General features: G+C 46.2%; 1 protein-coding gene across 1 annotated transcript in view; it reads right to left on the bottom strand.

The window, feature by feature from the left end:
• Nucleotides 1-13,541, bottom strand: part of UBE2V1 (ubiquitin conjugating enzyme E2 V1) — a 30,897-nt gene extending 17,356 nt beyond the window's left edge. The window contains exon 1 of the mRNA XM_032387555.1: nucleotides 13,472-13,541. Coding sequence (XP_032243446.1) covers nucleotides 13,472-13,493 — 22 coding nt within the window. The 5' untranslated portion in view covers nucleotides 13,494-13,541. The remainder of the gene's footprint in view (nucleotides 1-13,471) is intronic.
• Between the last annotated feature and the right edge of the window lie 439 nt (nucleotides 13,542-13,980).

Raw genomic sequence — 13,980 nt, 5'->3', positions numbered from 1 at the left:
GCTAATATCTATTAGGTAGTCAAAAAATATTCCAAGCGGGAGTTGGAACATATATATAAATATCAGAATAACTATACCATATACTGATTAATTACAATAAGCATTCATTCCATTTGAACAGCAGTTCTCAAATTTTTTGGTCTTAAGACCCCTTTATACTCTCTTAAAAATTATTGAAGACTTCAAAGAGTCTTTGTCTATGTGGGTTACAGCTATTGATATCTGCCAAATCAGAAATCAAAACTGAGAAATTTAAAAAATATTTAATTCATTTAAAACTAACTACAACAAATCATCACGTGTTGAGATAAATAACGTATCTTATGAGGTAACTAGTTTCCAAAGAACAAAAGAAAATTAGTGAGAAGAGTAGGAAGGCTTTACAAATTTTCTTTAATGTCTGGCTTAAAATAGGGAGTATTAAGAACTGAGGTGAACTGGAGAATACATGTCCTTTTCAAAGGGGACAGTCACTCCTTTGGTCTAACCAAGTATCTGTGGGTCAAGTTCTGCTTATGGACCACCACTGTACATGTGGGGACACCTAACTGTTCTCAAGAATCTCTTTGATCCCTAATCCTAGATTCAGCTCAGAAAGTATTTAAAACCCTTTGTTCTGTCAAAAGGGTAAGTAAAGATTGATAAACACTGTGCTAATCTGGCATTGGGTGGTTAAGTACTCTGTTAACCTTTATTTAGCTAAACACTGGAGAGTTTAAGTCCACAAACTCAATAGCTTTAAAAGGGAACCGTCACTTTCAATTCATTTTTACTAAGACATAGACTTTTATTTTTACTCAAAAACTGACTAAAAGCAGAGTTTGGAGAATAATAACAGCTAAGAGAAGTCAGGGAATTATAAAATTATGGAGTGATTCATTTAGTTTTTTTCTGATATTTACACAGGAGTGGCTAATTAGCACCTAGTTAACTGGTTTACTGAATTCTATTTGGTAAGGCACCATTCTGGGGTACACCATGTTTAATGTGTGTAAAACTCAGCTCACTCCACACTTCCAAGCAAAAAATCCACACATTTCGTAAGGCACCATTCTGGGGTACACCATGTTTAATGTGTGTAAAACTCTCACTCCACACTTCCAAGCAAAAAATCCACACATTTCAGGACTGCAATTTAAAAAGTTTGCTAGGGGGGGGTGCCTGGGTAGCGAGTCGGTTAAGCGTCTGCCTTTGGCTCAGGTTGTAATCCCAGGATCCTGGGATTGAGGCCCTGCTTCCGGCGCCCTGCTCAGCAGGGAGCCTGCTTCTCCCTCTCCCTCTGCTTGTTCTCTCTCTCAAATACATAAGTAAAATCTTTAAAAGAAAAAAAAAAGTTTGCTAGGCTTTTTACCTGCTTGTCAAAATTTCCCTATACATAAATTTGTCAGTAACATATACGTACACAACTTCTTTCTGTGCAATAATACCCAACACTTATCCAATACCATGCTAGACCTTTGAGGGGCTATGAAAGAAATAAAAACAGGAGTCTCCCAACTGGAGTATACAGTCTCACTATGAAAACAAGATACAGGGGCAGCTGGGTGGCTCAGTCGTTAAGCATCTGCCTTCGGCTCAGGTCATGATCCCAAGGTCCTGGGATCGAGCCCTACATCGGGCTCCCTGCTCCGCGGGAAACCTGCTTCTCCCTCTCCCACTGCCCCTGCTTGTGTTCCCTCTCTCACTGTGTCTCTCTCTGTCAAATAAATAAATAAAATCTTAAAAAAAAAAGAGAGAGAGAACAAGATACACACATACAACGCTCAGTAGAACAGAACAGTATCAAAACTGGATGAGAGAAATATAACCTATCACAGGACAATGTTTCTTAACCTTTGTGAGGGTCCTAGACCCCTATGAATCTGATGAAAGCTAAAGAGGTGGGGCCATGCTACCAAGAGGGACAGGACTTTATCCCCAGGGTCACTAGGCAGGAGCCGCAGAAGGCTCCAAGTAGGACGAGAGATAAGGTGAATCTCCTGAGTAATGTTCAGGGTGGGCTGGGAAGGATGAGAGGCCAGGTTAGGGGTATGCAACCATCAACGTCTCAGGATGCAAAGCCAGAAGCATTTGCTTAGAGCAAATATTGTGGCAGAACATCTTATCAAGGGGCCAAGGGATGGGAAACCGAAGGAATGTTAAGAGGGGCGCCTGGGTGGCTCAGTTAGTTAAGCGTCTGCCTTCAGCTCAGGTCATGATCCCAGGGTCCTAGGATTGAGCCCCACATAAGGCTCCCTGCTCTGTGGGGAGCCTGCTTCTCCCTCTCCCTCTGCCTGACCTCCCCCTGCTTGTGTGTGCTCGTGCTCTCTCTGTCAAATAAAAAAATAAAATCTTAAAAAAAAAAAGGGAATGTTAAGAGATTTAAGGCAGCACATACTAATTTGCATGACTGCGGCGGTGGTTCCCATTCTTACAATGTGACATAAAAACAACTGGCCTGTACACAGCAGGCTTTACATAAGTATTTGTTGAAAAATCCAAAACTGGAGGTAGGGGGAGAGGATAAAAAGGTATGCAAACCCCATTTTATAAAAAATAAGCACACAGGCGCCTGGGTGGCTCAATCAGTTAAGCGCCTGACTCTTGATTTCAGCTCAGGTCATGATCTCAGGGTCTTGAGATCCAGCCCTGTGTCTGGCTCTGCGTTGTGCACGTGGAGACTGCTTAAGATTCTCTCTCTCTCTCCTGTGTGCTCACTCTGTATCCCCCCCAAAGAAAAGCACAAGGTCACCCATGCTTCCTTGTATGGTATAATGATCTTTAGATGTCACAAACATACAATCATGAGGATACCTGGTCTACCATTCTAGTATTTATTTTTTTAAGATTCTATTTTTATTTATTTATTTTAAATTTTATTTATTTGACAGAGAGAGACACAGCGAGAGAGGGAACACAAGCAGGGGGAGTGGGAGAGGGAGAAGCAGGCTTCCTGCTGAGCAGGGAGCCCGATGCGGGGCTCCATCCCAGGACCCCGGGATCATGACCTGAGCCGAAGGCAGGCGCTTAACGACTGAGCCACCCAGGCGCCCCACGACTGAGCCACCCAGGCGCCCCAAGATTCTATTTTTAAATAATCTCTACACCCAACGTAGGGCTTGAACTTGCAACTGCAAGATCAAGAGTTGCATGCTGTACTGACTGAGCCAGCCAGGCGCCCCATACCATTCCATTTTTTAATGCTCATCAGAGCAATGGCTAAGTTATCTCCCACAAAAAAGAATCAGAGTGCGCTCTAGAGAAAATTCTATAATCTCTCCACAGAGGATTAAGAGCAAGATCTGGGACCAAGTCCTGGCTCCACAGTCTCCTAGCAATCTAGCTGTGTGGCTGTACCAGCTACCCTGAGCCTCGAAACAGGGATACCATCACTCCCTGACACTATGGGGGGCAAGGAAGAATCGATGAGATAAAACCTGTAAAGCACTGCGTGTAATACCTGGCAGAGTAATTTTTCTATCAAATCACCTTCATTAACACATTGTATCACCCATCATAAAATAAAAACCCAAACCCCTCACCTGATCCCATACCCCTTCCAGCTACTGTCTCATTTCTTTGTTCCTTCTTAGCAAAAAAACCTCAAAGGGGTTGTCTAGACTCCTTGTCTGTCATTCTCCACCTTACCTGCACCTATCCTAATCAGCCTTTCTGTCTAGTCACTCATCAAAACAGCTCTGGCCAGGGGCACCAGGGGCACCCTCTAGCCAAATCCTGGGGCAGATTTCAGCCCCCACCCCAGAGCTCCAGTGGCAACTCCAGGGGCTTCCCTGAGCCCCAGGTTCTCTTCTTACCTCACTGGGTCCTTGGCCTCCCCTCCCTGACCTCCAAATATTGACTGCCTGGCCTCAGGGCACAGTCTGCACACCTTCCCTTTTCTGTCTATTCCACTCCCCCATCCCCAAGCGATTTTACCCAGACCTAGGAGGCTGGTAGTGACTTTACAATTTACATTTCCAATTAACTGCCTCCCTGACATCTCAGTTTAGAGGCCTATGAGGCCTCTCCAACTTAAAACACTTCCAAACAGAACTCCCTTGTATTCCTCAAAAAAAAAAAAAAAAAAACTACCAAAACCACCCACTCCCCAGTCTCAGTATATGGCACAAACATTTACCAGATTCCTCTGGCCAAATATCTTGGAGTCAAGATGAGAAATCTTTCCCTTACACCCCATACTCAGTCCATTTCCAAATATATTCCAAATATGGTCATTTTTGCCACGTGCACTGTGATCCCTCAGCATCCCCGCGGGTTGCTCAGCCTACCGTCCTACACCTACAGTCCAGTCTCCACGGTGAGCTTTTTAAAGTAAGTTCGCTCCTGTCCCTCTCCCAGCCCTCCCCTGACTCCTTAGGGTGCCTCCTGAGCACCACCGGCGTCTCCAGCATTCCCTGCCACCCACTCCTTTGCTCCTTGTCCTCCTTCAGCCGTACCCACCTTCTTTCAGTTCCTGCCTCACCCTGGGATTCTCTGAGTGGCTGGTAGGCTGGCGCTCTTACTCCTCACTGAGGCTGAACTTCCCATTCCCTTATCGTGCTTTGTTTTTCTTCACAGCATTGGTTACCACTTGACATTTTAAATATATTCATTTCTAATTCATTAGCTGTTTACTGTCTCTCCCATCTGAACATAAATGAGCTCCGTGAGAGTAAAACTTCATCTCTCGTTCACTGCTAAATCTTCAACCCCTCAAGGAGTGCTTTGCCAGAGTACGTGCTCCAATGCTTGTCGACTGCACGGGTGGCTGGGCGTTAGCGAGGGATCTTATTTCAGAACGAATAATGCTCCATGTCACAAAATTCTAACTCTGGTTTATTTCTGAAAATATAGCATGGAAACATTCATAGCACTATTAAAAGAAAGCCTTAATATTAGAAAGATTATCAAAGTATGGATTTTAAGTAGCTGAAGGAAAGTTATACACTGAATTCGGAATGATCTTGAGAAGAAGTAGAAATCTTAATTTAGAAGCCACGCAGTCTACAGAGGTCTTCTCAGAGCGCTCCTCCCCCACATCCCTTTACCCTCACCCAATGTCTGTGCTGGACCTTTTCTTTTTCTTTGCATTTTATTTTCTTTCCTTTTTATCGTCTGACTCACTCTTGAAGCTTCTCGAGCTAGAGCTGTGACTCATTCAATCCTGCCTCCCCAGAATGTGGTGTGTTACCTGGCATACAGTGGTGCTCAATAAATGTTTCCTGACAGGAGACACAGCACTAGCTCTTCCTTTCCTACTATAAACTCTAACATGGTCTACTGTGGCCAAAACACTGAACACTGATACCATGTAACTGAGAAACCTAATGTCTTTTATTTTGAGATCATTAAAAATTGATAACTAGTTTTATTTTTTTAATCAAGTATGATAGAGACTTTTAGGGAAACCTACATTTTTTTTTAAATGACGGAAAACTGGTTTTTTACTCAAATCACACAAGCCAAAGGATTCTTCACTACAAGATGACCTTTGTTTTACAAAATATATATGAAAGCATGTTACTGATATTCTACGCTGTTTAGGAACTGTATACAAAGTTAACACATCGGGCGCCTGGGTGGCTCAGTTGGTTAAGTGACTGCCTTTGGCTCAGGTCATGATCCTGGAGTCCCGGGATGGAGTCCCGCATCGGGCTCCCTGCTCAGCGGGGAGTCTGCTTCTCCCTCTGACCCTCCCCCCTCTTGTGCTCTCTCTTTCTCATTCTCTCTCTCAAATAAAAAAAAAACAAACAAAACAAAGTTAATACATCAATATTTTCTACAAAGCAAGCGCATTTAACTCCAAATGGCCTGACTACATCCTAGTGCTAGAACTTCAGGGTCTATACAGGGACACAAATCCAAATATTGGTGTTCAGGTGCCTGGCTGGCTCAGTAGGTGGAGTGTGTGAGACTCTTGATCTCGGGGTTGTAAGTTTGAGCCCCACATTGGGTGCAGAGATTAAAAATAAAATCTTTAAAAAATATATATTAGTGGAGTTCAGAGATCCTACAGACCTTGTATCAGTCACAAGTTAGGACATCATCCCACCTGAACGGAAAGCATAAGCTTAAAATCATGATACATTAATTTTAACAAAAGATTTCAGTGAATATATTTAAAAATTAAATCCACACACGCCAAAGAACAGAAACATAACAGGTCAGAAAAACTTACAAATACTCCAATGTATGTTTAATCGCTATGGCACTTTAATCCACTGAATCAACCTCAATTTTAAGATTCCTAATATTTGTGTGTGAATCTGACACCAAAAGGCAGCTGGAGAAGCAGCTTCAAGGGACAATACAGAGGATGTAAAAATGAACTCTTGCTAATCTTAATAAACTATTAAAAAGTTAACTATGAAAATGTTAAGATAACTTCACCAAGGTGCTAAAATATCACAGTAGTCCAAGATTTTTTAAAAGAAAATATTTGTCCTGTTACTTCAGAATTCTTTCCAGAAAGATTTTTCCTGGATCTGTGTCAGTATCAAAAGTCAGCCAGTTTTTCTTCTGGCTAAATATAAACTGAAAAGTCAGCAGCGGCAGGATATTACAAAAAAAATATGACAACCAGGTTGAAAAAGCATGAATATCTGACAGGGTCTTATACCATGTCATAGTAAAACATTTAATGCAGTAATCTGAAACACAGCAACATATTAAAGTATTTGTGGTACAAAATGGATTTGACGCCCTTTAAAACACCTTTTGGGAAAGTCACGGCTACAAAGCAGCAGCTACCATAGCACGCCAATCCTGGAAAACCCTGGCCTGGCTGAGCCTCACAGGTTTTCTCCTGACAAGAAAGTTGCCAGTTAAAACTGGTTTGGTTGCCCATTTAAGGAAGACAGTGAACTAAATAAACTAGGAGTCTGGTGCCACTCCCGTTTTTGGAAAATAAGGAGACCTGGATGGTGATGCACCAGCTTCAATGTTCCTGAAAAGCAGATATAAAGTCAGGGGCAGGTCACTTTTATTCCTGAGCAACTGGCAAGTGCAGTCTGGCTGTGTAGTTAGTGCCTGCCCAGCGGAGCAGAACTGTTCTCTCCTCTACAGCAATCATCCTCCAAGGATGGTCCCCAGATCTACAGCATACACATCACCTGGGAACTTACTAGAAATGTAAATTCACAGGCCCCATCCCAGAACACCAGAACACACTGCAGAACTACTGACTCTGGAACTCTAAGGGTGGAGGCCAGCAATTGAACAAGCAATCCTGGAATTTGGACACTAGTTTAAGAGCTGCTGATCTAGGGGAAGAAACAGTGGCAATCTGTCTTTACAGTCCAGATGATGGGACAACAAGAGCTGATGACAAAATGCGAGACATTGGGTTTCTCTGACACTAGGGTGACCAAGGACAAGGATCAGATTTACTCTGACGGGTGGAGACAAAGAATAAGATGTGGGTATCAGGACAGTTAGGGAAGGAGAGGACAGAGTTAAATCTAGCTAAAGTCCCTCTAGAAATCCCAACCAATCAGGACAAGAGCTTTCCTTTTTGAAAAGCTGAAGAGTCACTTTTGCTTCTGCCTTATCAGACACATTGTTTCTCCAAATATGTCAAATTTATATATTTGGCTACATCAAGGTGAGACAGTCAACAAATATTTACTGAGCACCAACTACGTTAGGGACTGTGCAGGGTGCTACGACATAACAGTGGAGAACACAAAAGAATCCTGCCTTTGTGGAAAAGCACAGAAAATATGCAAGAAAGCAAATAAGAAAACTTCAGAGAAGGTGAGCGCTTTAGAAGAGAACAGAAAAGAGATGTAATAATGACTGAGAAGACTATACTGAATGGGGTGGTCAGGGATGTCCTCTCTGCAGAGCAGAGACCTGAAGAAAGGGAGGCAGATCATTCCCGAAGGGGTTAGAGCAGGAGCAGAGGTGTGCAGGATACCACGTGAGGTTAGGGGGCGGGCAGGACCAAGACCACGGAGGGCCTTCTGGGCCCCAGAAAAGAGAATGATTTGATTCAAAGTGCAAGGAGATTTCATTCTAAGGGCTTTCTGCAGTGGAGTGGCAGTTTCTGTTCTCAGTCTGCAAAAGATCATTGTGCTTCCTCTAGAGAACGAACTGGAAAAGGGTAAAACTGGAAGCTGGCTTCTGCAGTCTTTCAGATGAGAGATGGTTCTGGTCCGGCAGGAATGACAAGAGTGGAGATGGAGAGGAGGATTTAGCATCTTTTGTTGGGTTATACCTACTGGACTTGTGATGGGGGGATGTGAGGATGAGGAAAGGACCCTACCCGAGGGCCCTGACTATCCACCGTGAAAGAACTAATTGGCCAAGTCAGAAATGTCAAAAGACCTGCCAGAGGCTGAAGAAATGTGAGATGCCTAGCTGGAGAGAAGGCAATGGGGGCTGGAAGAATGATAATGTGGCCAAGAGCACATGCCCTGGAGCAGAACTATTCTGCACCCTAGCTCCACAAGTCACTGGATCTGCGCCTCAGTTTCTCACCTTCACGACAGATGCCTGTCTCGAAGGACTGCTGTGCGGAGTAAGATCATTTAATATGACTCAATTTAATACACTGACTAGTACATAGTAGGCCCTAGAAGTGCACTTTAAAAAGAAGTCTGGGGGTGCCTGGGTGGCTCAGTCAGCTGGGTATCCGACTCTTGATTTCAGCTCATGTCATGATCTCGAGGTTGTGAGATCAAGCCCAGGTCAGGCTCTGTGCTGGGTGTGGAGCCTGCTTAGGATTCTTTCTCTCCCTCTGCCCTTCCCCACCGTCTTAAAAAAAAAAAAAAAAAAAAAGTCTGAAGGACTTACATGTAAATGAAGACAAGGCCCTACTTTGTAAATGACACGAGAAGCCCCAAGCCCAGCGCGTATTGAGCTTCCTTAAAAATGAACTTCACTGGGCGCCTGGGTGGCTCAGTCGTTAAGCGTCTGCCTTCGGCTCAGGTCATGATCCCAGTGTCCTGGATGGAGCCCTGCATCAGGCTCCCTGCTCCGCGGGAAGCCTGCTTCTCCCTCTCCCACTCCCCCTGCTTGTGTACCCTCTCTCGCTGTGTCTCTCTCTGTCAAATAAATAAATAAAATCTTAAAAAAAAAAATGGACTTCACTATCACTGGACAGCAGGTTACCCAGAATGAGACAAACAGTGGCCTGGACTGCTATAAAAAGGGTCCCTGCTACAGCAGATCCCTCTCATTAAAGCCCTTTCTCTCACCCTGATTAAACACTCCAATACCTAGGAAGAGCATATGCCAAAAATCCATGCCTTTCCATTTCTTTCCTAAGATACTGGAGCAGGCTGGAGAGGGAGGTGGAGCCAAACCCCCTGGGCTCTAGTCTGAGTGCCACCACTCAGCCACCCTTCTCCCTCAGTAAAACTTCCTCTGGTTAGCTCACTGGGCTGTGGAGAGTTGGAGGAGATGACATAACAGGTAAGTCAAATTACCTGGAAAACTCCAAAGTGTTTTAGAGTGTTAAATGTTTACTTCACCAAATATACTGCTCTGTCCTTCACTGGGCCTTTCGGAATTTAACAGAGGAGTCCTGACTTCACATGTTGTATTCCACTTTTATCAAAGTACTGTAGCTACAATTCAGGTGAGAGTGAAGGGGAGGGAGAAAAGAGAATGTGGTGGAGTGAAAAGCATGGTTTGCAAGTTACCACGAAGGGGAAAATCATAATCATCAAAATTAACCTTGGGAATCCCTGAAGAGGGCAATAGGTGGTACTGGACCAACCTCCATCACTGGAGCAGACTGTTCCAGCTGAGCACTAAGTACATGAGGCAGTTCTCTGGAACGGAGGGCCCACGTTGTACAAAAGGCAGCTGGCTACAATCAGCACAACAAGACACTCACACGGTGAGCCACACAGGAACAAGACCAACTTCACAGACTACAGGTTCTCATCTCCCATCTCCAGCTCTCTGGGAACACCCTTGAATGGAATGGAAGACTACTTAACCTCCACTGCCCATATGGTTAGATTTGCATATGCCGAATGTGTACAGGAGGCCACTCCAGTGAACGCAAATTTAAAATCAGGCCCAGCCAGGGCTTATGCTTCTGGCACTCAGGTCTCTGGTTAACTGTCAGGGAAGCCTGTGGGATGCTGGGTGAGAGGAAGGACCTGGCAACCAAGGACTTGAGGTCCTGCAATCCTGGCCAAGACAGGAGGAAGTCACCTGTCACAGCACCGGCATCCTGAGGGATTCTCGTGGGCTTCTCAGAGTCCACCCTCTAGAATCTATGCAGAATTCATCCACTGCAGAACCAAGGGAGGTGGCAAGGTGTTGCACCCAAGTGTTGAAAGCAGTGGTGACCATTAAAAAAACAAACAAACAAACAAACAAACAAAACAACAACGAAGGCCAGCCCTTTACAGGAACTCAAAGACTTCAGAGCTGTTTCCTGGCAACTAGAGGCACAGATTAATCAAGCGGCGTGTTCTAAACCTGACCAAGGAAGGCTTCAGGGCCCCTGACCAACCTGAAAGACTTCTCAGGGTTAGAAAGCAGAGGCTTGAACATTCATTTCGATTTAACCCATTTAAGGCCCTTCAGCTTCGACTCTCAGTAATCTGCACTCCTTCACTACATAGGGGCACAGGTCAGATCTTGTCATTTCCCTCTTTTTCTTTCTTTCTTTTTTTTTAAGTAGGCTCCATGCCGAACGTGGGGCTTGCACTTACAAACCTGAGTTTGAGAGTCGCATGCTCTACCAACTGAGCTAGCCAGGCACCCCGTCATTCCCGTCATTTTCAGACTCATTCACTCAATATTTACCAAATGCCTACTTCATACCAGCCACTTTGATGGCTTCCCTCCACACTGAATAAAATCCAAAGCCGTATCTCCCCAACTCATCTCCTTAACAAGCCTTTCATGCACGGTAAGGACTTTAATTTGTTCTTTCAACATACCACGCTTGGTCCTGCCACAAGGCCTTTGCACTCACTGTCCCTACCCACCCTGCCTATGATACACACTGCAGGCTTGGCTCCTTCCATCATTTATATCAGTTCAAATACCATCATCTTCTCAGAGAAGCCTTCCCTGATCACCACTGCACACACTCTAACTCACATCACACAATTTCCTTCGTAGCACTACTGCTGTCGGAAATTGGCTTAATTATTTACTCCTTTAATGGCTTTCCTCCTGACTAGAATGGAAGCTCTTCAAGGATAGGGGCTATGTCCATCTTGTCCACTATTCGCCATGGGACATAACAGGCCTTCAATAAATATCTATTGAATAAACAGACAAAGGACTTTTGGGAAGCCCACTATTTGGAGCAACTTAAAGCCCGTTCTATGTTATCTGAACCATGCCAAGTGCTCTTGACACTAGACAGCAGCTGATGACGTTTCATCTGACCACATTAGCATTTATGAAGCACTCATCAATTGGCAGGGCTTCAAGAAGTTAGAATTAAGTAGCTGTTACAACAGATTGTAGGCAGCCAATCTCAAGTGACTGCAAACAGGGCTGATGTGCAATATGACCATAATGCTGGCTGTGACAGGCACACTGTACCCCCCACTTCAAAGCAACCTGACAGGGGTGCTGTTATGGGGAGAAGTTTCCCACAGCAGTCTGGCCTGACTCAGCCTCTCTCTTCTGTGGCAGTATCTTAAAAAATGAATTGACTCAGCACTATTCCAGCTAAGACCAAAACCTAGGAAAAGGATGTGTGGTCTCCTCTATCCCTCGTGGGGGACCCCACTGCTTTAAGTATAAAAGGCAGCTTGTGATAGGTCACTTTAGTCTGATCCCCTACAGCCAATTCTATTGCCACTGTAACAGATAAGGCTGGTTCCTTGGGATACTGCAGGAGCAACATCCTGGAAAGATGGACTCCCCTCACCCTGTTCCCTTTAGGTCACCAAGCCTCTCCTAACAGTGCTGATGCTATGGCCTTAACTAGCCAGAGGATTTCAGTACCCAGGCTGGTGGCCCTGTTTGCTTCCTTCATCAGAGGTCACCCATTGTCACCCTATCCATGAGGACTTCCTTGGCCAACATCACTGTGAGGTACCTCAGGGTACAGCCTCCTCACCATAAGGGGGACACTCAGTCTTCCCCCAAAACTTGCACTTCCAGAATCTCTCTTGCCTTATCAGCCCCTCTGGGGGACCTCCCCCAGCGAATCTTTACCCCACCCCCTCAAGAAGGCCATCTAAGTCCATCTCCTAATGCCCATTTGTGGAATGTTAAGTCTGAAACAGACCCTTCAGGATTTGATCCTCTGGCCCATCTTAGGAGTGCAGAACAAGGAATCAAGTCTCAAAATAAATGCTGCTTCCCTTAACCTACAAGGGACTGAAAAAACTCCCCTCCCCCAAAGTATAGCTCCCTTATTCCCTCTTCTGAATCCTGGAGATGGGGGTTTGCTCAGCTTTCCTGCCCCAAAGTCATCCAGAGTTCTCATTTCATTTGTTCCCCTCCCCATGCCCATCCACTCAATGGGGAACTTCCGAGCTGAACCCACATATCTTTTACCAACATCCAAAGGAATGCTAGGAAGTGACAAGCTCCTTAAAAGACACTTCTAGGTTATGCTTTCCTCACCCAACAGAGGCTATTTTTCTTCTCTAAAAGAAACATCTCTGAAACAGGACTTTTCCCCACTCTCACCCACTGCATGGAGCTTCCCCATCAGTTGACCCTCCCGCCCCAAACAGACACCTCCAGGGCTCCCAATTTACCTGTTCTTTACCTAATATCGAAAGCTTCCACCACTACCCCACTCAGATCTTGCCTCCTAAAACCTAACATGTCTCTTCAAATAAAGCCTGATAATGACGGGGTCATTTCCCTTTGGAATACAAGAGATCGTTTTTCCCTTCTCACTTATTCCCTTCCCCCAAAACTGCCACCCCAAGACGCCCCCTTTCCAATCAGCATAGAGATTTCTTCAGCTAACCCCATCCCCCAAACTAACGCTGGAGCCGTCCCCTTAACCAATGGAGGATCCTCGGTCACCCCTTGAGATCCCGTTTTCTTCTCCCATCCATCCTAAGGGGTTCTCTGAAGTCCCCGCCAAACGGACATCCCGAGGCTCCCCTCTGGTCGGACTTCTAGCACTCAGTAAAGAACTCTCATCCGTTTTGGGGAGCCTTCTCATCCCCTAAGAGACCTCTTGAACTACCCCAAGCCCCCAGCCTTGGTCTCCTTAGGAGTGCCTCTAGGCTCGCCCCTCGCTAGCTCCGGCCCCTCATCAGTGCCTTGAGGCCCAGTCCTTCCTCTCAGCGGGGCCCTCACACCGCCCAGGGGAGCCTGTGGGCCCCGCCGCGCCGCCCACAGGCCCCTCCGGCCCCCGCCCGTGCTTCCGGCCACCGCCTGCTCCTCCTCCCCACTCAGGCCGCCCGGGTCGCCACCGCGGAGCCAAGCGAACAGATGCAGCGCAGAGGCCCTGGTCCCGCTGCAAGGACCTTTGCGGGTCCTCGGTCCCCGGCCCAAGCCCGCGCCCCCTTGGCCGGCCGGGCCCGGCGCCCCAGCTCACCCGAGCCCGTGGTGGCTGCCATCTTGCGTCGCTGTCGCTGGAAGGCCGGCCCCTTCTTCACCCCCCCCACCCGTCCCCTGGCCCTTCTGCGCAGGCGCACACGCGTGCGCAGACGCCGCCGCTGACGCCCGCTCCGCCGACCGCGCGACCCGTTGCCGGGAAGATTTTTTTCCTGCCTTTTCAGAGGAAGGAGACATGATTTGCGTGCGGGAGGGCCCAGCAACCTGCATGTCCCTCCCCAAGGTTGATCAGACTTGGGAGGACGCGATTGTGAAGGATACAGAAGAAAAGAAAGCTTAAAAAAAAAATCTGTTTCGCTTCGGCCATTTTCCTATCTAGTTGGATCCTCACAATATCTCTAGCAGGTCGGGATTAATGCGAAAAATGAAACTGGGGGGGGCGGTTCAGCGATTTATCTAAACTTAGCTGTTAAGTGGCTGAGTCAGAATTTGAACCCACGCCAGGTGCTCCTGAGCCCCATAAGGTTTGTTTTGGGGCATTAAGGTGTC

This window comes from Phoca vitulina, unplaced genomic scaffold, assembly GCF_004348235.1.
Source record: "Phoca vitulina isolate PV1807 unplaced genomic scaffold, GSC_HSeal_1.0 scaffold50, whole genome shotgun sequence".
NCBI classification, from domain to species: domain Eukaryota; kingdom Metazoa; phylum Chordata; class Mammalia; order Carnivora; family Phocidae; genus Phoca; species Phoca vitulina.
Note: the sequence above shows the minus strand (reverse complement) of the source record. Positions and strands in the feature narration are given on the sequence as shown.